General features: G+C 35.7%; 1 protein-coding gene across 3 annotated transcripts; it reads left to right on the top strand.

Annotated features, from left to right (window-relative positions):
• Positions 1–569: 569 nt before the first annotated feature.
• On the top strand, positions 570–22165 carry LOC137389552 (SNF-related serine/threonine-protein kinase-like). Of its 3 annotated transcripts, none has more exons than XM_068075592.1 (9): positions 570–704; positions 1018–1723; positions 4629–4770; positions 5113–5328; positions 6099–6239; positions 14885–15022; positions 17867–17975; positions 20466–20747; positions 21015–22165. In XM_068075592.1, the coding sequence occupies exons 2-9, from the start codon at positions 1129–1131 to the stop codon at positions 21807–21809; spliced, it is 2418 nt and encodes an 805-aa protein (XP_067931693.1). In that variant the 5' UTR covers positions 570–704; positions 1018–1128; the 3' UTR covers positions 21810–22165. The 3 variants fall into 3 exon arrangements, with proteins under 3 accessions (XP_067931693.1, XP_067931692.1, XP_067931694.1); XM_068075591.1 differs by having other exon boundaries at positions 6099–6287; XM_068075593.1 differs by lacking the exon at positions 20466–20747 and having other exon boundaries at positions 6099–6287.
• The last annotated feature ends 3263 nt before the right edge of the window (positions 22166–25428 follow it).

Raw genomic sequence — 25428 nt, 5'->3', positions numbered from 1 at the left:
TCAAAGGCTTTGTGCTTATTGTCTAAATATGGTTTAACCCTTCAAGAAACAAGTGTGTGAGTCGTATACACATCCATGCTACTTGAAAAAAGCGATGTCGGTTGCAAGGAGAACAGACAGGTTATAGTTGAGTTTGAGCAATCAGTTTGATCTCATGCTTATTGTTTTATAGCCATATTTTGATAAAAATTGTTAATAATGAAAAATTTTGTAACCCCTAACAGCTCCAACAAGAAGAACTCTTTTTGCACATAGCTATTGTGCAGTAGAAAGGTTATAGGTTAAATATGGGTTATGGTTGTCTGAACTGAGGTTCGTATGATTGAAATGGGACAGATATTAAAAAGGTTCTACAGTGCGTACGTTCAAACAACACAATTATATTTATATATGTTTTATAAAGCTTCTCTGTTTTCAATTGCATGGGAGCCGCCTCAAGTGGCTCAACTACTTTACAATGCACGATTATATTTTCCACCAATAAGATAACTCAGTTTCGATTAGACCACGTGACTCCTTGCATTAGAGCCTGCGCATTGAATCAAACAAGTTGTACCGCTACTACGAGAGTAGCATCTCTTTAGTTATAGTACAGATTTGTTATCTCTTCGCATAAATATTTTAACGAACTTGTTGGAAATATTGCAAATCATCACTAACATTGGATAAATCATCAATGCTGTTTTACTCTTCATAGCTGTCACGTAAGTTGTACGAATTTACTATTCATACATTTTGCACGCATATAAAAGTATTGTATCGATAACATGGTTATTTATAAGGGTACGAGTCGCGCCATTTGAGTTGTTGGTGTCTATCTGGGGATTTCGTAGTGTGGTTAACTATTGCCAGTTTAGCTTGTGCTACAATACAGGTGTTAAATTACCTTGACTCCTTGTAACACCAACGATAAGCCATAATCTAACGTACAGATAAAATTATTTTGCTTTACTCGTTTGTTATGTTAGGTGCATTTGCACTTGATTAGGAAACTTTTACGTTAACTGTTCATTTTAGGAAACTGAAGTTGACCATAATGTCTTAAAGAAGTCCTATCGTCTAACTTTCTCCTCTCACTCAACAAACCTTTTTCTTCACCAGCCCTTCATTGAGCCGAATTAGTTCGACATGACTGTTCATCAAAGAAAAGCAGATTCTGAATGTACAATTGCTGGAATGTATGACCTAAGTAAAACCATCGGAAAAGGTCACTTTGCTGTTGTGAAGCTTGCAAGGCACGTATTCACTGGAGAGAAAGTGGCTGTAAAGGTTATAGATAAGGCCAAATTGGATCCAGTCTCGAGAGACCATTTATTTCAGGAGGTCAGATGCATGAAACTAGTTCAGCACCCACACATAGTGAGACTTTATGAAGTTATTGACACACAAACCAAGCTCTACCTCATTTTGGAATTGGGCGATGGAGATATGTATGATTATATAATCAACAATCATGGTAGAGGGTTGGACGTGGACACTGCTAGGGTTTATTTTACGCAAATTTTAGAAGCGATATCTTACTGTCACGACCTACATGTAGTACACAGAGACTTGAAACCTGAAAACGTGATATTCTTTGAAAGGTTAGGTCTAGTGAAATTAACAGACTTTGGATTTAGCAATCGATTTGAACCTGATACTAAGCTGGATACTTCCTGTGGTTCTCTGGCCTATTCAGCACCTGAGATTCTGTTAGGAGATTCTTATGATGCTCCTGCAGTGGGTAAGTGATTTTAAACATATCTAGTACAGCTTTAAAAACTAATATATATATAAAGCAAGTTCAACGATCATCTAAAAATATTCATAGCTGGTGAAAGTCAGATGCCGAGTTTGCTAGCACTATCTGACAGCTATTTTAAAGTGTAGGCTATTCTGCACAGAAGTAAAAATATTTCATTGTTTTAAAAACTTTTAATTTACTTCACCTTCAAAAATCAGTGTTTGCTGCTCCTGATGTGATAGATAATGCTTAAAGGTTGACTTGTAACAAAATTCACATTAGAGTTATTTGGTATCAAAAGATTCACCGTGTCTTACTCTGCTGTGTTGTAGGTGCAAAATATGTGGAAATGTGATTACAAGCTCTTAAAAGCTCAAAAATGAAAAGTCGTCGTAGATTGGAATCAGTTTATTTCTCTGATGTTGTCATTACATTTGGTTATTGTTTTGTCACGTGATGTTCTCACATGAATTGAAAGGCCAATAAAAGGCTCAATAAAAAACTTCTCGTAGCACTAGTTTATGACAAACACTTCGGGTTTTACCGGAGACCCCGTATCAAATATAGATGTTCGCTACTTTACAGCTTTGTTTCGACTCGATCTAATCGTCTAGTCGTAATCTGATCATGTGACCCAATACTTCGCAAATAATTTCTGTAGCACTTTTTAATTATCACAGGGGACCAACAGACTCGTCATGATTATCAGTCAATGATATGTACTCCTTCGAGCTAAGGTTAAAAAATTAAACGAATTTTTACGGTAAGTTATAAGATATCAGTGCTGAAAGTGACAGCATTACAATGACAATAAAACAGACGCGTAAGAACAATAGACATGGTTTTATTGAATGTGAGAAGTATATTTGTGAAAATATTTTTACGAATCAGGTTGCATGAAAGTGTAATCAGAAGCCATCTTGTACAACTACGTCCCATTCGAGTCGTTTTGGAAAGAGATTCTAATCTACGGCGGTCTCGTGATGGCGGCGATCAACTGTTCATTTTTGAGCTTTTAAGAGCTTGTAATCCCATTTCCACATATTTGGCACCTACAACACAGCAGAGTAAGGCATAGTGAATCTTTTGATACCAAATAACTGTAATGTGAATTTTGTTGCAAGTCAACCTTTATTGTTGCAGGTATACCATATAGCTCGCTGGTCACCCTATGGTGGATTTTGCAAAAAGTTATTGAGGATGTATGTTTTAGGGAAGCTTCTGGTATCTGTCTTTGTTAGGTCACATTAGCTCGACATCGCAAAAAGTTTTCAACTATCTCTATAGTTTGTTTTATCATCATGTAGTACCGTTTGGTTGTTAGTCTTTTCTGTATTTTTAAAACTGAAAAGTTTACTTTTCACCTGCTATAAGATCACATGGTTCTGATTTAATAAGGTTTTGATACTTTACTTAAGGTTTTGACCATATTTAACAATTAACCAGTGTCTGAAAACTAGATGGCATTATATTTTATACAACCATCTTTCAGAGCTTCAAGTGGAAACTTGTAAGGATCTTTTTATGTTATTCACCTATTATAAAGGGAATTTTGGATTTTCAGAAGAAATTGTAGCTGTTTTACCATTGTTTTTTCCACTGTGCATCTGAAACAATTGTGCTATATCAAAATAGAATGACCTTTGCAAGCGAAAAATTATAGGCTAAAACTGCTCAAAGATTTGTGAAACTAATCAGTGTCTTCGATTTTGATTGACTTACATTATACGCCGTTACATGGATAGTTTAATAAATGCCTTGTGCGCCTTTCGGGCTAAATATATTGGTTTTTTAGCCATGTCAGATTGTCTTGCTTCGGGCAGATGTGATATTTCTTAGTTGTTTTGAAAAAGTAAACTGGTTCAACATTGATTTATTTTACATTTGACTTGACTGCAACATAAATAGCAAAGGTAAATATCTTACGGAAAGATAATGTAGTACTTAGTAGCAAGGTGTTGTCAATAACTAGGTCTCTCACGCTTCATACATGGGAGAAAAATTGCATGTTTGATTTGATCATAATCTTCAGAAAATTTGCGGATGTTACTGAAATTGCGCAGCCCTTCCGTCAATATTGACACGTTAAAATGTTTGTGTTGTGGTAGAAATTACTTGTGTTCACAACTAGTACCTCAAATTATATCTGAAAACAGTATCAAGGTTACTTTATGCCAATTATCTTAACACTTGTTTCTAATCATTCTCAAATTCTTTTTAGTGTATATTTTGCAATTTTACTATCGCTGTGCAAATACGCATTATAAACCTACAAGGATTTGAAGTTCATACAGTGACCTTGATAAGGCTATGTCAATCTTCATCAGATGTTTTCACTTTTCATGTAATAACAAACAATAAACTCAAAAACGATACAAACCAAAATATGCTTATGTTAAACAAAAGTACTCGTTAAAAGCGCCATCTGACTACTGTAATTACTCCATTTTTAACTGAGTTGTTTGTAATTTTCGTTTAAACAACAATTTTGTGTATGTTAATAATTGTCTCACAATAAATGTAATGTCACTGCTGACAGGTAAGTTCAGGCGCTTTTTCCTTTCTTTCTTATCCTTATGTTATTCATATGCTGACTAGGCCTCAGATTAGATTATTAGACTTTATGGCGCATGAGATTAGATGATTAGACTTCATGGCGCATGAGATTAGACCTCATAGCGCACGATATTAGACCTCATGGTACATGAGATTAGACCTCATGGCACATGATATTAGACCTCATGGCCAATGATATTAGACCTCATGGCACCTGATATTAGACCTCATGGCACATGATATTAGACCTCATGGCACATAATATTAGACCTCATGGCACATGAAACTATGTATATGTTTGCGCAAGTGCAATTGACTTGATAGTCGTACACTAATATTCTTTTAACAGATGTCTGGAGTCTAGGGGTACTACTCTATATGCTTGTCTGCGGGGAGCCACCATTTCAAGAAGCTAATGACAGCGAGACTCTAACCATGATCATGGACTGTAGATATAGAATACCTTCCCATATACCACCCGACTGCGCAAGGTGATTGGATTACTATCTTTAGTGTGGGCAAGCTCAATTCCTTATCAAACTGCATGATTACGTATGGTGTTCTTGTTGTGTATCTAAAACTCTACAGCTTATAACTATATGACTAACAGACTAAGTCTCTTTACTGCATTCATTCATTAGAAATACAGCAGCATCTGACTGTTCTTCACGCATTCCCCATAATCACAGTCTTTGTGTGGTACTAATTGATTAATTGAATTAATGCTCTGGATGAATCCATGGATGAATACTTGGAGGAATACATTGAGGAAAGGCTCTAATGAATGCACTCACACGTATAACTGGTCAATCACTCTACATAAATTGTTGTAGTCTAATCTCTGCCATGCTGAAACGAGAGCCAAGGGAAAGAATGAGCTTGAGTAATATTGTGAACCATCGGTGGATGATAGCCAATGGTAGACAGTGCTGTGACAACTCCCTCTGCGTGTCTCTGGTCGGCCGAGAGCACCTGCCCTCCGAAGACCAAGAGTCAATAATACAGAAGATGGTAGATGGTGGAATCGCTACTCGCGCTGAAATATACAGGTTTACGATAATAGTGTTTTCTTTGCATCACGATCACTGTTAGTTGTTGGACATATTTGATTTTTATTGTTCAAGTTGAATATTTAAATAACTGTAACAGCCTTGTCGACTACAGACCTTGACTTGTTCTCCATTTCTGTCCCTGTTTGCTTGTACAATTGGATTGGCTCCATTTGAAAGATTGTAAACACAAAGCTTTTAACCTCAAAACATTAGAGAGTTGTTTTAATATTCTAAGACATGTTTAACTTATATTAGAAATTTACATTGTGTCTATTGTATATATATCCTTAAATATTACATTCATTTGTCTTATTGTTATATACATTGTATCTTTAATTATTAAATTGAAAAACTGCAGCTAAATATTTAAATAATTTAGTTGCATGTCTTTCATTTATAATGGGTTTTAGCATAAATCCGCTTACCAAGGAAGGATCTTATTTTTTCACTCACTGCTGCCTGCTTGTACTGCTTGCTGTTGCAAGAGTCACTTGTTCTCATAACCCAGCTAGTAAGGCTGATTGGCGGTAACCCAGATTTTGGTGACTTCAACATGTGAGAAATTAGGGTTTATGCTTAGCTTCAGGGTGTCTTTTTCATGACATCTTAGCGCATATTTTTAGCACATCTCTGCCACCCTCAGTTGAAACTGTTTTGTCTAGAACACTTATTAACATCTAACAGTTATTGTGCACATCTTGTACAGTTGTACCCTATGTTATTCAGACGCCCTGTTTCTGCTATTAGCTTATGTCTGTGTGTACCAGAGCTCTGGAATCGGATGAGTATTCCAATGTGACGGCCACCTTCTACCTGCTTGCCGAGAGGAAACTGAAAAAAAACCATGCAGACGAGCACAAACCAGTCATGAGGTCAAGACCATCGACGACTAGTCACTGGCCGCCGAGGTTAGAACACAGTCTATCCACTCCAGAAGAGGCGGCATGCAGCGCTAGGTACTGTTACAGTGTTGTCAGTTGTGTCAGGCTATGCCATCAGTGCGCTGTCAGTACTCCACTAGCATACCGACAGCGCACTGCTCGCGCTCAGTAGTAGCACTGTTAGTAGATGCAAGTTTTTAAATCTCTATCTTACTTTCTTTCGTCCTGTCAGCCATTGTGATCTTTACTTGTGCCGATCAATGTTGCCTTTGCGCTACTATCTCAGTAAATTTCACATTTCCATTGATTAACTCAGCTAACATGCAGGCCTGCTGCCAACTTCACTCCGCTTGCCTACGAAATGATATTATTTTAAGATTGCTCCAGGCCAGTATCACAGCATGCAATCTGCTTTTCTTTTCCAGCGCTTCCTTCTCATACAGTATTTTTTTCACGTTGCTTTTTCTTTTCACTGCCATTCCCCGTCCCTATCATCTCTTTCTAGTTCTTAGTTTTGCCCGACAAGACATTGAAATCTTATTCCATCATTTTTACTCTTTCCTGTTGTATCCAATTCTTGTCATATTACACATCACATGGTAGTTCACCACGCTCATCTAACTTGGTCATCTAAAATTCTCCCTTTTTCTCAGCATTTCCTAACATTTTCTCATCTTTGTGTCAGCACCAGCTCCTCATACCACTCGTATCACCCATATCATTAGCATTTTATAACATCTCATAGTAGCCATAGTAGCTCATGCAAGCTCTGACATGTTACTAACTGTGATGGAAGCCTGTAGCATGTACTGACACACAATTGTACCACCAGCTCTGTCTGCTGCTGCCTCTACTATTTAATTAATTGTTCTACTATCATTATCTTTCAGAGAGATCACAGGCTATTTTGCTGCCTTTGTTCAGGATAGCATTTTCATTTTAATGGTTACACCGGAATATGTGTGCTCTTCACTAATCATCCTTCCACTTTCAGTTTCCTATTTACTTGAAGTTAGAGATACTTCACTCTATATCAAGGCTGTATATGATTTATTGTGAGTTGCAACCAGATGGTTTTAGTCTCACTAAATACATTACTTTTCATCCGACTACCATGTTTAATTTCATTATTTATTATTGTTACGTACTTTTTGATGTTTGTTATATTACTGTGGTCTGTTCTATGTCATCAGCATTGTATTCAAAACAGTCATTTCCGCTAAAGCTTTAGAAGTTGTCTATGAGAAACAATGCCTGGTATTACTATTGTCGTGTCTCATAATTTCCTGTACATCTTCTGCTAGATGAGTTACCACCATAAGTTGCGCTGATGTCAATATGTTACAGTTGTAACAACAATTATAGCTCGAATACTGAGGCGCATCAGGTGGTGATAGGCTATAATTACGTATGGTAATTCGCTGACACGGTGATTGTTTAGGGCCTGTAATTGTGCCATGGTATTTGTCAGCATCAACAGCTCAACTTATTTAGATTATGGAAAACTAGAGTCATCCGTGTTCCGTAAAAAACCCTTGCGCTTCCATCAATACTCACTATTTCATATGTTAACTAGTGCTTCTTTGTTAGTCTTTATTCACTCTATTCACTGGCAGGGCTAGTTTCTACTATACTACTCTGTATTCACTGGCAGGGCTAGTTTCTACTATACTACTCTGTATTCACTGGCAGGGCTAGTTTCTACTATACTACTCTGTATTCACTGGCAGGGCTAGTTTCTACTATACTACTCTGTATTCACTGGCAGGGCTAGTTTCTACTATACTACTCTGTATTCACGGGCAGGGCTAGTTTGTACTATACCACTCTGTATTCATTGGCAGGGCTAGTTTCTACTACTTGTGCTTTTCATTCTGTTTTGACCATTTTATCTTTTATCGATTGGTTTATGGTATTTAAGTGTGACCATGGCAACCAAACTCGACAGCATTTAGTCATACAAAACTATCTTTTAGTCTAAATGTTGTTGACTATCATTTCTCGAAGGACGCAAGAGAATTTGTGTTGAACAAATAACAATATTGTGGTTTTTTAACCTTGCAGTATTTTACTTGATTGTCTTGCCATTTTAGTTTATGCGATGATCTAACTTGTTTGTTATCTCTAGATGGGAAAGTAAACTGAGCAGCTCATTCTGGGTAATGAAAACAAACCAAACATTTTTATTAAGTAACTTCAGTAGAATTCTTTTAATTAAATGTAGAACACTTTGTACCTATAAAACATAAATCCACCAACAAACCATTTTAACTATGGTTGAATATCATGTTTTTTTTGCCATAGCATGTCTTTTAATACCCATAGCCATTTTGATAAAATAGTTGATTTGCACATTTTTATTAATTTCGAGTATCTTCAGGTTGTGATTGTATGCATATTTCTGTACACAAGTAAGCGCGTGCTTGTAAAATTCCTACTGTTGTAGGGCCATGATTGAAATTTTTTGACGGTTTTAACACAGTGGACCCTCATCATAAGATTTCAATTCATTCCAGTGTTGGCATCGTAAAGCAAAATTTTCAAATAGGGGGTATAGAAACCCATCGTAAATATCTAATGCAAACACTCCCTGGTAAACATCAAAAATTTATATACGAACTGTGCATATTGAAAATTAGTAACAAAATAATGTGTTAACCTTAGTAACTATAGTTACCTACAGTAACGTTAGTATATTTAGTGGTTATGATCTGCGATAAAATGTATTACAATATAATATGTACAGTACACACCGTAGGAGCTTATTACTTACGAGACAGACGTATAAAATAAACATTGAATTTAACTTACATGAAATTAGCTTACTAAACACATACTTGAAGCTAAGTTTTTATGTATTTTTAACTATTTTACAGAACTTCAACTTTTTCATCGGCTAAAATTTATCATCTGTTTCCGGTTTTGTTTTCACAATAACTAATAATGAATAGCGCCAAACTGAGTGAGATTGAGCATCACATCTCTTTCGTTTGTTGTTAGAGGGATTTTGGCGAATAGCATATCTGCATTTTTTCTTATTCCGTCGTAATCAGCACACCGACTGCCAAATTTGGATTTGGAGAAAATTTTTTGGTAATTTCATATGGCGAAAAGTATTTCATATGGAGAGGGCGAAAAATCAGCATGTTCTACATAGCAGGGCGAACAAATCGTATAACAGGGTCATCGTACCTTAAAGACCGCACTGTATAGTTTTACCCCAGATTATTTGTATAGAAACAAGAGCGGGTCTCTGGAACAATTTATAAAATATCACAAATCTGTGTAAATTATAACCAAGTGCACTTTTATCATATTAAATTACGTAACCATGCATTGTAATGGGGGTCACCTAGAATTGCTAGCAACAAGGAGAAGTTGAGTAGCGGGAATAGATTCATAGCTGGCAATAGTTCAACCTGACAATCACCTATTTTGTGTTGCCTTCAACTCCTTGTCTCGCAAAGCTTCATTCTGTCATGATTCTCACGTATTTCTCTCAGCACTCTAACAGCGTGTTGAAACATCTTAAACATTGAACACCGTCATCATGCATTGACAACAAAATGTTTTATTTCCTACACATAACAGCTGCTACCAAGTTTAATCATTTGCTTAAATTGGTGCTGCGTTTCCATCTTCCAACGCCTGGTACCTTGTCGCATCATTCTATTCTCAAAAAGTCCAAAACCACGAAAATATGCTCCTTCATAGGAGATTTTTTCTTACGCGTGTCCTTCAAGGAACGAATCATATGACGAATAGAAATAGTAACCTTGAAAGATGTCAATGGTCATGTACAATATCCAGATTGTAATTTCTAATGTGATCCTTCGTATCATTTCAACTTAATATAAAATCACTTTATAACATAATTTTAATTTGAAACCAAAACCTTAAAACCCGATCACTACTGAACATTTTATAAAAATAACCTCAAAAACTTGTTGACAATATAAATTAATAAGAGTAAACCAACAAAAATTTCTAAATATGAAGTTATTTCACTGGCTCGTAAGTTAATTTGATTCAAGAGTAATGACAATCATATGGCAATTCAGTAGTTTTTTTTCAACACAACACTCCACTGGAATTTATGAAACTTAACTACCTTTGTGACTGTATAAAGCCAATCATAAGTAATTCTTTCAGAGTAATAAAACCTCTTATTAAGGATATCTGAGAATCATACGAATGTAGGGTCGGTCATCAATAATCTTTTAAAACCGCCCTTTAAAAGTGCATCAAGGGCTTTTGGCTTTACCAATCATGAAGTTGGTCTGCGTTAAACATTTGTCTATTCGGTATGTTTTCTTTTTTGCACTTATTTTTACATACATTAAAGATGAACTAGCACAAAATTTGAGTAGATTTTATCAGAAAGTATCGGTATTTTTCAATCATTTGTGATTGTTTTTGATGTTTGAGGTGATCTGACTGCCAGGATGTTTCAAGATTAAAATCGAAAAAACTTGATAGCGGTTAAAAAGCTTAAAAGATAAATATGTGCGAAACGATACGACTAGTTGTTATTGTTGCTATTATTGATATCAGATATCTCATTCAAGCTGCAGCATTGTTCGCGTTTATTCTGTCAGTCTCTTTGCAACTACTATAGATGTCATCATTGCATTTTTGTTTGATCTGAGTGTTTTAATCACTTTCAAGTTTTGTGAATTTTAATCTTGAAACATCCTGGCAGTCAGATTACATCAACTATCAAAAACAATCGCAAATGATAAAAAATACTGATACTTTCTGATAAAAATCTTCTCAAATTTTGTGCTAGTTCATCTTTTTTCAATCAAATGAAAAATATTTTGATTAAATCACAGTATTTTTTCTGACATGCAGCTAGATGTGCTCCGACCTTTGGGAACAGATACATGTAGTTAAGTTCACCGCTCTTTTCGCTTAGTCGGAATTTCCTTTGCTCCAAACCAACTGCTTTATACCGTGTTGTTGTGACAAGACCGTCAAGCCAGCTTGAGTAATGTGAAAGCAGTTTGTTATTGCAAAGGTTTGTTGGCAGTTTAGTCAGAGACTTGGCTGAACTCACGTTGAGCAAGCGGTAGGGAGCTTAGAGAAGTTGATATCAGGCAGTCTAAAGATGTACTTGTTTTTATGTCTTTATTTCCCATCTATTGATTTAGCCTTTTTACTCAACATCCGCTTCGACTCCTTGTTTATCAATTTTTTTGAGATTTCAAACCCTTATTCAATTCCAAGCAAGCTTTTACCAATGTTTAGAAATGAATAGGTATGCTATGCTGAGCACTATGCAGGTTTTACATTTTGCATTAAGTGTACAAATGAACAGCTGGTCGTGAGTTTAAAAATGATATCCATATCATAATAATATCAAACTAATATTATACCAATACCAAATAATATCGACTCAAAATAAAATAATTGTGCTGTTGGTTTACTCAGCTTTCATCTTCGAGTTGCATAATTTTCAACGAATGTTCTTTCAAGGTTATGTATAGCGGTGCAAAAAGATTGTCTTAATTCATCTACTGACGTATGATATTATTTAATGACATGTACTCGGTTCTGATGAGCTCTGTCTGCAGACTATTCATAGATCGCTGCTAAATGGTATTTTATCTACAATATTAATAGCAACTAGTAGCAACTATACACATGAGCGAATCATTAGTGCGCCGGGATTTCTCAGGAGCTACTGCTTCTAAATCAGTTTGTTTTAGGAAATATTTTACCTCCTGCCAGCCAGGAGGCAGCAAGGCTAGAAAAAGTGCCAGCCAGGCAAAGGAAAAGTCGAATTATTTGCTTACGAAAACTAAGAATACCTAATGAAGTATTTGTTGAAACTAGACTTACCACAGCCTAACACATAGTGAATTATATTCATATTTTCATTACATCCATATTTGTTATAATTATTGTTACGATAGTCAGTGCATGCATACCTATGCTATATAGTACATATACCTATGCTATACAGTACATATACCTATGCTATATAGTACATATATATGCTATATAGTCCATATACCTATGTTATATAGCACATATATATGCTATATAGTCCATATACCTATGTTATATAGCACATATATATATATATATATATGCTATATAGCCCATATACGTACCTATGTTATATAGCATGTATACCTATGCTACATAGCACACAAACCTACGCTATATAACATGTATACCTATGCTATATAGTACATATACCTATGTTATATAGCATATATATATATATATACTATATAGTCCATATACCTATGTTATATAGCATATATACCTATGCCACATAACACACAAACCTACGCTATATAACATGTATACCTATGCTATACAGTACATATACCTATGATATATAGTACATATACCTATGTTATATAGTACATATATATGCTATATAGCCCATATACCTATGCTATATAGCATGTATAATACCTATGCTATATACTGTAGCACTTATGCTTATGCTATATAGCACTTATGCCTATGCTATGTAGCATGTATACCTATGTTATATAGCACATTTAACTATGCTATAGAGCATATATACCTATGATATATATATACAGTAGCTCCTCCTATAACGTAAATTTCAGATAATGTAAAGAATGTGTGTGAAGTTTTTGCTTTGTACAACGTAAAAATTTCCATATAACGTAAAGTGTTAAGTCAGGCGAGTTGTCTAATTCCATTTGGAGAGTAACTTGTCTCGCCGCATTTTTGAGAGAAAAACGACGTGTGCATAGCGTTATATCTATTATATCTACAACTTCCATGACATATTAGTTCGTCGTGATAGATCGTCAGGCGTGTCGACAAAACACAGAATAGGTAGCTGAGCAATTGTTCATAAATACTTAAGGTGATCTATTGGTGCAAATGTTACAGCATCGGTTTACCGAACTAAATGTCACGAGTTACAGTATGGTTGAAACTTATTTTTTATCTTAACCTTGAGCCTGGATACAGATAGACTACAAACAGGTAGTATCGCTGTTTTTATAGTAAAAATATAATTTGTTGCTTTTTTGTAGACGTCAAATATTTGTTATTAGTTTTACTTTGCTGTTTACAAAAACTAAGCAAATCATTGTAAATAAACATCGAAGATGTGCGCTCCCATCGACTTAGTGTATAATTACCATAATCATGGACCCTAAACTGGATTGAATAAGATTAGAGAAAAAGAGAAAAGTTGTCTATGCAAACCAATAATACCACAGTTAATGTATAGTCATTAAATTAAAAAAAAAAATTTTAAAAGACTAAAACGATGAGTTGAGAAGACCTTAGAACGGATTAGGCAGTTTACACGTAGTTTACCATTCATATAACATAAAATCCCTATAACGTTAACATTCCCGGAACAGATAATTTACTGTTGAGCAGCGCCTGCTGTACTAGAATATTGCCTCACTTGTCCTTTCAGATATATGCATGTTGATGCAAATTCTTTTTACCCGCTAATCATCATTGATACTGTTTAGCATTACTCACAGGGTAGACTAGGTCAGCCGAGATTCATGATAAGCCCTAGCATTTATTATCAAAAGCAATATGTTTTTAATACTATCTCATCTCTTGTGTTAACCTACCGTTCAACAGGGACTCTTTGCTGTTAAATATGATCGACCTCGCAATTGTCATAGTGGATGTTTATTTTAAGCTATTTGAAAATTGTGGGGATAGTCCAGGTTCCCTTGTAGGATGTTGCTTAATTAAGTCTGCTATACCATTCTGACAGCGTAGTTTGTGTTTATCAGGCCATTGGAAGGATGATCCATTGGTCATCCTTCCAAAATTTCCTATTTGCATTTAGACCATATCGGGAAATATTCTGCTGAGTGCGAGCAAGGAAATTAACAGCACGTGTTTGTACTCAGCTGATAGCTGATAAGATGACCGATTTACTACCAAAATATGGTGGAAGCAACTTGAAATAAAGCCGTATACATTGAGCATTTGTATCTAAAGACTTCATCGATATCGCTCTACTGCTCCAATGTTCTTATATGATGGTAGTTAATAGTGTAGGTACTAAAGCTAGCTTATTGCTAAAGTGGTGCTATTTAGTTAGAAGGGAACACAATTTTGTGTCAGCGTGTGATGGTTCTGTGGTGACTTCTGTTTCTGATTGATTTCTATTAATAGAAAGCCTATAGTGGTTAGACATTGTGTAATATTAATGATTGACGTATATGTTCGTATGCTCTCATTACTGATGAATGACGTGTGAAACAATTAAAGTAATTTTTGATTTTGATCCAGTTTGACAATTGACACACTTTGACTGGGTGTATTGAACATTTGGGATCCTTGCAACCATATATCATAGAGACTTGCAGAACTGTTGAAAAAGTTATTTGATTTTGTTAGATTGTTGGCTTCGATAAAAAACGATCCTATTCTCATTAGTAATGTGTGGATATACCAAGGCTTTTTAAAATAGAAAAGATCTTGGGCCTGTGTGGTCACAGTGGAAAAACTAATGTGTAATATGATGCGAGCATAAATGTACTCTCTTAAATCAATATATGGCTATTTTACAGGCTCCTAAATTTATTTAATTCCGATGTAAAGTTGTTTCATTACAATCATGTCTTTTTGTTCTACGCGATGAGTCTATTGTCATAAAATAGTCATTGGCACAACATGCAATGTGTTAATTTTTGCAGCGAGCAGATAACTCTAGAGCCTTCACCAAAGAGCGCTCCTTATGACCAATCAGATAATGTATTTTCTTCAGACAACACATTTCTAGGTTATAGCTCTGCAGCTAGCAACATATCTACTGAAGTTGATCATATACCGAGGTATGTCAATCATAGTTTCCTCAATTCATCTTGGTTTCTCTTTGCCATACCAAATAGCAATATTTTCGTCTCACAAGCTGTGCTGTCATATTCAATGTTTTATAAAATTGTGTAATTTTGCTGTTTTTTCAGTTTTCTGCAGTCTGGTCAAAACAAGACCAAGATTGTTATAGAAATTTGTTTTGCTCTTTTTAGCTTTTTTAAAAACCTTTTGGGTCATGTTTTTACAACTGTAGCTCATCGCTATAAAAAGGTATGATCTAAGGAGGACAGGTATTTAGTGCGAGACCGGAAAATGTTTTTTTAGAAAAGTGTTGTTGAAGTTGCAGTGTAAAAGTATTGCTGAGTCTCCATAGTTGCACCCATAATGCTCTACCTTTCTAAGAGAATTCTTGTGTGAAGATGATTAAATCAAGTAAGGGTTTATTGCTTCCTGATATAATTAAAACAGACATAGTAGCTGAGCAAAGGTTGATAAATATCCAAGTAGTTGCACACTCTTGTTTATAAAGGAACGTATGACAGACCAGGGTTTGGAATAACATGGCTTGGTACATAGAATAACGAACTTGTTAAATTATCTGCACCAACATAATCTAAGGCCAGCCATAATTGAAAAGATGAGAATAGAACAGTATAGAACAGCCTTGACATTTAAAAGGATAATCCCTAATGAACTACACCGCTTGATATATCAAAATGAATTTACCAGGTTTTAAACTAACATGCAACAGGTTGTTGAACTGCGGAATAAACAAATAATGTCAACCTTAGGTCAAATTTGGGTTTATACAAACTTTGTTCTTGCTAGCCAAACTCTAGAACCTGGTGGTACGGAGGCCATTTTCTTGTCATTGTTAACTGGTGGCACTAAGGCTATGCAAGCATTATGGGAAGAGTCTATTTATGCTAGCTTTTTTCTAGAATTCCCTGAAGTAAGCAAGACTAGTGTTATTATACAGCTAAAAATAGGTAAGATAGTCATGGTATTTGTGATAATAATGTAAATCATGGTTTTACACTGGTTTACGCTGCCTGATCATTTGTTCTCAATTGATACAAGATGCTGTTCATTCTACCTTCAACTCTCATAAAGCAAACTCACTAAGCTTTTTCTAAGTTTCATGTTTGTAGTTTGGCAGCTAGCAGAAAGGAAATATTTTTACTGATTCGATTTTATTTCATCATTAGAGATCACTCAATTGGCTGGAAAATGTATAAAGCAAAGAGTAAAGTAAAAGCTAGCTGTATTATTTTAATAAAAGAAAAATTTTTGAAATTTCTTAAATTAGAAAAGGTTTTTAAGTATTACGTACTAAGTGCAAAACATTTTAGTAATGAGAAATTGAAACCGTACTAAGTATTATTTATTATGCATGTAACCACAAATATATCATAAAGTTATAATATATATCCATACTTGCTTGGCTCCAGCATTACTAGTCCTAGCAAATGGTTACTAGATCAAAACTAGGCACCTTCACAATTACAGCTGCATTTGAATAATTGTAAAATAAATACAAAATATTACGCATTGCAAAGACAAATCTCTATGGTCACCTAAATCGAATTTCTACCAAACCTGTACTAGTAATTCAGAGAACAAATTCTGCTATATAGTGTTCCGATTGATTTAAAGGTTTGCTCAATTGGTCTGATTGGATTAGTAATTCCTAAGCCACACGATTTTGAAAATCAGTGAGACAAAATGTGCAACAATAATGTTTTTTTATGTTTTCTATGCATTTTATTGCTTCTGCAAAGATTTTACAAATTCTATGCTCCAGGTGCTGTCGTATTGTGTCTCATATTCTCACATCTTGTCTGTAGTGACCATGTGCTTCTTTAGCATGGTTTTTCCTTGACAATCTGGCACCCAACTCTGTTGCAACAACTGGGAGGTTTTTCTCACTCGCGTATCTCCAGTTATTCTAATTTAATGCATTAGCCTTCACACATATTTCTGTAAAATTGCTATCAGCTTATACACTTTTCCCCATAGTACGCTTGCTGAAGGACACTTGACTGTCATAGTTGTCAGTTTAGTCGTTTCCTTTATAACTTAAGGGTGATCTCTTCATCACTCTTCACACTCATCATCTCTTAGCTCATGTCACTTAAGATAACTTATAAATATCTATTTTTGGTTTAAACAAGCGTGGGATTGCGTGGGGGCAGGTTGACTTGACTCGAGTTGCTAGACTCCATGTTGTGCAGCTCATCAATATTTAGCCACAATGACAACCCTGCAACTCCAGATTTGACTAGAAAGATTGTTGAGAACGCTTGAACACGTGTGGCTATAATTATGTGATGCCATAGCGCTGCTATTCACGCTAGTTCTAGGAAGGGTGGCCTGATAATTTTACTAGCTCTGTGCAGTAATGCCTTTTTCATGTTTCAATTTTGTTAAAAACCAGTTTTGGATTTGGCTCTCTCGGTCTGCCTTTTTGCCTTTTCTGCCGTATGCATTTTTTGCTGCTACCCATGCAATCTATAATATAGGCATATATATACAAAAAATACTTTTTGAAGCTCAGCTGTTTTCATATTTTTAGAGCAGCTAAAAATGGGAAATTTTGCATTGCTGTTATTTTAATTGTAAAGCAAGTCTGATACGGAACATAATATAAAAAATTAAGTAATAATAAAATTTGTCAGGTTTCGATTTATTTTTATAATAATATACTGCTTGTTGTGAGTGACAAGGTCATTTAGCAGACTTGAATTTCTTAGCTATCCACATCTTACAAGCTAACGGTGATGACAATGCACTTCTACCTATTTTTAGTTAGACCGTTAACCTTATCCATATTAGCTGGCAGTATATGCTCTGAATTACAGAAAGTTTTCCCTGATCAATGAGGAAGATGAAGAGTCTGATACAGATGACCTAACTAATGATGTGCAGAATGTGAAGGAGTCACGATCTGTCACTGGATGGCAACAGCAGGTGGGTAGATCCCTTTCAGTAACCTATAGCTGCTTCTCCTTGTGAGAGGCATCTTCATTTGTGGGAGCTGTTAACTTGATTGAGAAGCAACAGGGGAACATTTACATGTTATGAGTTCTTTTGCACGATCATCTAGTGTTTGCACGATCATTTCCTTGTAGTTTTAAATATAAAGGTTGTTTTGGACAAATGAGCTAATTTACTTCAAATATGCATGGTTGTGAGTCAGGTTTATTTGTAACCTTATTACAAATTTCAACCTGAACTATTACGAATTGTAACCTGAACAGGTTTTCCTGTTCTGTTAAGAATGTGAGTGTTTCACTATGAACTTTTGTTGTTGTCAAATATAGCAGCTATCACACAATTCTTTATGCATACTTCTGAGCTTTAACACTTTCTTACCCATCAGCTGATTTAATAGCATTTGCATAACTTATCCAGGGAGCCGACAACATATGTATCTCTCTCCCACTTTTTGAAAAAATTGGAAGATCAATATTTACAGCCTAGCTCATTTAGATTTAATGGCTTTTTATCTCGAGTACAGTAGTTTTTAGAAATGAAAAACTAGTCTTTTTGGTTCCTATTTTATGCATGTCCTGTTGCTATCTTTTACATCAAGCTAAACTTGAAAGTATGATTAATTTTTTGACTTATTAGTTAGGTAGGCATCAGGGAAACTATCTCTTTTTTATTGAACTATATTATTGAAAATATTGTTATTTTTATAGTACACACAACTCTGTTTTTAACAATATTTGGTTAAAGTTGTGTGAAAAAAAGTTGCCAGTTTTTCCTATTAAAAGCAAAACTGAGTATATAGAACAATATTCGCATGACAATTATTGATGGAATTACTACAAGTGATAGTGCGAGTTTGGATGATGCACTGCAGTCATTATTTTATGTCTATACTTTGTCTCATGAATGTGGCTAAAACTAATCCCATTTCCCTTATTTCCACCTCCATATTGTCTTAGTGCTAGCTAATCCTCATGGTGCGTTTACACTGGCCGATTTTGTCGTGCACAGACAAATTTGATGAGTCGGTGTCGGTAGGTGTGAACAGAAAAATCGGTGTCGGCACCGATCTGAAAGTCGGTGTCGGAGCTACCCAGCAGTGCCCGGTTGCACCGACAAGTCGGACGCTCATCAGCCAATCAGAAGCTAGGAGCCTCTGGTTAAATGAGCCTAGGCTTTAATGACAGTGCTAAGTTTATGAAACGAAAGGGCTAGGTTTAATGAGAGGCTAGAAGACTGTCATTAAACTTTCCCTCGTTCTCTTTTTAATAGTGAACCAGCATGGCTAGCAGCGATGTGAACGCGAGAGTACCAAAAAATCAAGTTTTTTTCTTTAATTTCAATTAAATAAAAGTGTATAGCCAATTGTACGACTACTACTAGTTCTACTACTAGTACGACTGTAAATACAACTGTCAAGAAATTTGCCGGCCCTTACTTGGCACGATTTAGATTATGTCATACAGAAATAAATTGCGTGTGATTCCATTCAATTCTGTCCACTAAGTGAGCGTTGCTCCCTTATTTACAATAAAATTGCCCGTTCCGGCTAACGGGACCGAGTGAGAACACCGGCTAGCAATGTTTAAATGGCCAATTATTAGGCCCGCTAGTGCGTTGATATGACAACATAAACGACGACAATTGATAGCATAACGAGTAACAAGACCAACAATAAAAAGGCAATAAAGAGAGAATAAAAGGGACAACTCATATAATAAAATATTTACAGACATATAAAATATATACCAACAAATAATTACAAGAAGTGTAAAGTGTTGGCCCGGCGTCCATCGCACTACTACTACCACAAATATACATTCACCATTCAATCTTCTTCATTATTCATTTTATTTATTGTAATTACTCGAACGAAAGAACTGCACGTACAGTTCTTTGCTCGGATTTTCATTGCCTCATCATTCATTCATTGCTTGGCATTCAGTAGTTGCTTCTAGCAGTAGTAGTAGAAGCAGTAGTAGTAGTGTAGTACTAGTATATAATTTTCCACATCAAGCGCGTTGATTTTTATGTGTAATCGTCTTCGCGTGGTCGGGTGAAGGTCAGAACGGCGAAACGCTGTGATTGGCTGTTGGTACCGACAAAAATCGTTTGATCGTTGCAATGTAAAGTGGGAGTCGGTGTCGGCACCCATACGTGAAATGTCGGAGGTACCTGTCTGAGTCGGGGGTATTGGCACCTAATCGGAGTCGGTGTCGGCCAGTGTAAACGCACCATCACGCTTTTCGCTGCCTGCCAAGAATAACATTACCTTTTAGCTTATCAACTTCGAATGCATATTTAGAAGGCTTGTCGTCTTAATTCCCATTCTCAATTTCCATGTTCTGTCAGATTATTTCCGGCTATGCCAATTCGCTACAACTTACCCTCTAGCATGTTCAAACTGTTAAAAATAACGCTTTAACAAGGTTACTGCTCGCTTGCATGGCCTATTTGTTTTTGCAGCAATCCATTGTCTCTAGCAGCTCTCTGTGCTCAGAGTTTGAACAGAGTTTAAGTAACATGTCGCTAAGACGCTCTCGGCCTCCCATTCAATCAACAGCAGCCACTCGGCCGATTCGAAATGTTGGTTCTTCACCTCAGCTTCTACCTCTCAAACAAATTCATGAAGAGCAGGAAGTAACTTCCGATGAGGATGCCCTCTCCACCCACAGCCAGACATCAATGGTCCGTCTGCGTCACAGCACACTCTCCATGGCTTCTCCAGAATTAGCTCGCAAAATTTTGGTCAGTACAAGTTTATAAAACCGAATATGTTGCATTTTGTCTATCACTTCTAGAATGAACTTACTGTTTAGTTGCTTTGCGCGCTGTCTGGGTCACGGCAGGCGTGCAAGGTGATAGGTATGTAAACTGGTTTATGATGGGTGCTGGCTTTGCATGTTACCTTAGTGCCCCAGGACCTTCCTTAGCATCATTTGGTTCCCTTGGCCATGACGTGAGAGCATGAGCTGAGTAAAACTTAAATTGATAATCAAACTGCTCTGCCTTTAGCATAAAAAGAAGTTGATGAGGAATAAAACTCAGAGTGGCTCTGATACTAGCGATAACGATGAAGACAGCAAGCACACACCAAATGGTTCCAGTCTTAACCTTCCTCACAAAAGAAAAGACAGTGGAAATTCTAGCGACAATGATGGTCCACCAGGATCAGGATGCGCTAGTGGAACACACAGCCACCTGAGCGTCTCCCATGTTCAAGGTAGTAGTTCAAAAGCAAATACAAGTGGTACAAGTTCGCCCTGTGCTAAAAAGAAATATGGTGGAACATCTCGTTCAAGCTCTATAGACACACCCCAGGGCACTGACCAAGGTAGTAAAACGACATCTGCGACCACAAACTCGTGTGATAAACTTAACAGCAATGGCAACAACAAGGATTGTGATAATAGCCTGAGAGTGCTGACCAGCAAATTTGTCGATAGCTCTCTTTCTCGGCTTAGTAATTTTAGTCTAGCGTCACTGAGTTCAAGTATTAGCAGTCGATCTAGCAATAAGTATAGCGCAAATACAACACCTCGTTCATCACAGCGACGGTCTAAGGATGCCAATAAGTTTTCCAAGACCAGACTGATGCAACAACTGAAAATGGACTTTAGTGAATTGAGTGATAGAGAACTAACCGACTCGGATTGTGGAAGTTTGCATAACTCGCTGAGAGTTAAGATATCCACGTGTACAGCTGCAGGGAGCTCAGTGAAAGAGTACAGCGTCATTACAGAAGAACAGGGCTCACCTCCGATACACACTGCTAGCAAAAAAACTACAGATTGTTGCTCCATAATGTGAAATTATGGTTTGATTTATTATTAAACTTAAATGATTGTGAATCCAATCAAAGTATAAGGTAGTTCCTTTTGAGCTGCTACAGGTCTGTGCTGGTCATGGACACGCGTAGCGTTCATCTTGATGATGCGTAACCTGATTCGACACTTTCGTTGTTGAAATTCTTATTTTTTTGTTTGAAGCCTACATGTAGCCTTATTTATTTTCTTCATTCATTTTCTATAGAACCTCAAATGGTACTATTACTATAATTTTTGCCATTTGGTATTACCTGTGGATATGTACTGGGTTCGCTGTACATCATTGCCATGCCATGAGTATTGAAAATAATTTAACTGTAATATATGCGTTGTGATTTACTCTGTTTTCTAAGCATGTCAAGCAATTACCAATCAGTTGTGTGCGTTCTATATTTAGTAGTGTACACTTTCTGCGTTCTATAGTTCACAGCAAAACAGGCAATGTGCCCAGCACATCTTTCCTATTCTTCAGGAAAGTTTGCCTAAATGGCTTGTTTTATAACAGTTAGCAACAGAAGAGCTAAGCTTAGCAATGTGCAATTTTCACCATTACCGGTTTAAAAAATATCACCAAGTGTTATAAAAATCTAACACCTATTCAGGTCATTTTAAAGATGAGACAATGTAACCAATAAATTTGATAGTGGCTCTTTTACAGGTAATACTGGGCTGCAAGTGTGATACATATTGCTCTACAATCAATCACATCTACGCCTTTTTTGTTTCTACATTAACTAACCAGTTGAGCCAAACAAAAAAGCGTACTTGTGACTATCAAAGCATGCTTCTTTAAACAGTTTAAAAACATGTTGAATTTAAAAACATGTTGAATCTAAAAACCAAATCTGTGACAGAGAGCAGTTGTTATGTAATGGTAATGGCAACTATAACAACGAAAATGTTAACACAAGTATTAAAAGTGTACACTACTATTAAACAAAGTCTTATGTTGGCATTAAACAAGGAAAAATATTTATACAAAACAGAGTCATCAGACAAGGTTGAAGGTCGAATTGTTTATTTTCTAAACCTATCACAAGACCATAACACCTCACACTGCAGCTCTTGCCATGCTGTTTTAATAAGGTTTTTGGCAGAAATATTTCAGCATTAGATATAGCAAGCTAATTTTATATTAATCTTTTGAGATTAATGATGTATTTATAGACCAGCTATTTATCACTTACGCTACTAACTACACAACAAATTATGGAAAGCAACAGGTTGACTGCCAGAAAGAATCATCAAAAGCAAAAGCTAAGTTGTGTTTAGAATTTATGATTCAGTCATTGACTTCATCTTGTAAAGGTGCAATAATTTTACTATTAAGGTACAGTAAATTATACAATAGTTCAAATTTTTTTACAAATAATAATTTCATAACTGAAAAATAGTTTATTCATTCAAAACGTTTCAAAATTCGAAGATTTGCTTATAAAATTCAGGTCTCTTCAGTGTAGAAAGAACACATTTTATAGTCTAATATAACTGATGATCTGTGAGTTATCTGATATTCTGTGTCAGTCTAGTTGCTTTTCAGGGTTACAACTACATGTATATAAAAATTTATGTCAATTGTTAGTCTGGACCCATTATGTAGTTAACATCTCTTTTAAATAAGGAGACAACTCCAAGTTTCATTAACATTCTTACAGTAAAAAAATTATTTAACGGCTCCTTTAGGAGAATGCAGCAAAAATAAAGATAGCTATTGATTTCAGATCCATATTTTGTGGCATTTCAGAAAAAAATGTTTTATTTCAATTCCTAATTACAAACATTTATTCAAAGTGTTTTTAGATGTGTGTTTTTAGGGTTTAAAAGTTTTAGATCAACAACATTTTTGGCTTCCGAGACATGCTGAACATAACTACATCGGGTGTATTTTTTAATGTTATGTTCAAAAGATGTTAGTTGCTCATTTTACTACTACATACACCAAGGCCACAGAGTCCACAGCCAATAAGTAAGTTTCTTAAAATTGAGATGTTTTTATATAACTAGGAATCCAGATTTTACATTTACATACTGTAATTCGCAAACATGTATCATAAAAAACTATGAACCATTGTAGTATAACAAAGTCATTTGCATCATGTTCATTTAAAAAAATGAAAACAATGAATTGATTAATTAATTGATAATTAATTAAATTCTTAAAAATTGCATCAAACAACACTGTTTAAAATGCTTTTATACACGTTTTTAACACAATCATTTGCTATTGGTTGAGGGCATGAGATCATTAATTTCTTGGTAATTTTAGGATTGATAGGTTGACTGATTGCAAATTAATGTTGCTAATTGCCTGTATCATGATTTTGATTGCAGCCACTCAACTATGTAATGATGAGTAATAAGAAAGAGCTATCTTTCAAGGCAGGTATCTTGTCTTTGACATGTCACAGAAGTTGCCAACAATTATACGAAGTGGAAAAGCAAAAAGAACAAATCATGCGGGTAATGGAAGAAAGAACTTGTGACACCTTCACAGAAAATTTGTTTTTCCTAATGATATTAGCGAATAACTTATCCCATTTAGCGGGCAGACAATTTGTTACCCTTGACTAGAGTTGTCTTGGAATACCTAAGCGAGAAGTTGTCATATTATACAATCAAATACAATACTTTATGGCTGCTGCAACCGTATAAGCAAAAATATAAATATCTGACTGTCTAGCTCTACAGATATGTTAAAACCTGGCCTCAGACAAATCCTATCTAAATTACTGATGAACTTTAGAAGTGACAAGAATATTAAATTCATGGATTATCCATAGTAGGGAAGACAGAAGACGACTCCGACAAGTTCTATAACAGATGATTAACAAAATAATCAGCAGGCTTGCTAATCATCAAGAGATCAGTTTGATATAAGATTGGTTGAGTTTACATTATATGACTACAAAATGACTTTATATGCAAGAACACTGATTAGTGCTACACCAAAGTTCATGCAGAGCATCCAGATCTAGTATTAAAACCTTAAGAAGGAAGTTCCACAAAACTAATAGCCTCAGTCTCAAAAATGGATAGCAGCAATGCTAAAAAATAAATGGCCTAAAGCTTATAAACCAGATAGCGTAAGCCTTATGAAATGGAGAACCTATGCCCTACGTACGCGGATGGCCAAATTCCGACAAAACAGATAGCCTATATAAACATTTATGAAGTTTTCAATTTTTGTTGATCCAATCTAAAAATTATGACATCCCTAAGTGCTCCACAGTGACACGAGTCAACTAATTTTTTTTAACCGACGCGGACTTCACAATCTTCCACTCCGCTTGACCTCCGACTAACTTTTTGCTCTGACTAAAGCTCTGTAGCCTACATTATTGAATGAGAACTAGAGCATTAAAGCATTGAGTCGAAGGTGAATTGAAAGCAAAGTTGAATTTAAAAAAATGTTTGTTTTTAAACTGCATACAAAGGACCAGATTAGTAGTAAGTAGCTACTGACAGTATACAGAAGTTAGTTCTAAGTCACTTGGTTACATGTACTTTTGAAGGTAATCAACAGCCCTTGCGCAGGTTTCAAGAGTTGCCTGTAAAATTCAAACTCAACAGAAAGTACACAGCGAAACCCCATCTAACCTATA

Source organism: Watersipora subatra, chromosome 3 (assembly GCF_963576615.1).
Source record: "Watersipora subatra chromosome 3, tzWatSuba1.1, whole genome shotgun sequence".
Taxonomy (NCBI): Eukaryota; Metazoa; Bryozoa; class Gymnolaemata; order Cheilostomatida; family Watersiporidae; genus Watersipora; species Watersipora subatra.
The sequence above is the reverse complement of the archived record's forward strand: the minus strand, read 5'-3'. Positions and strand labels throughout refer to the sequence as shown.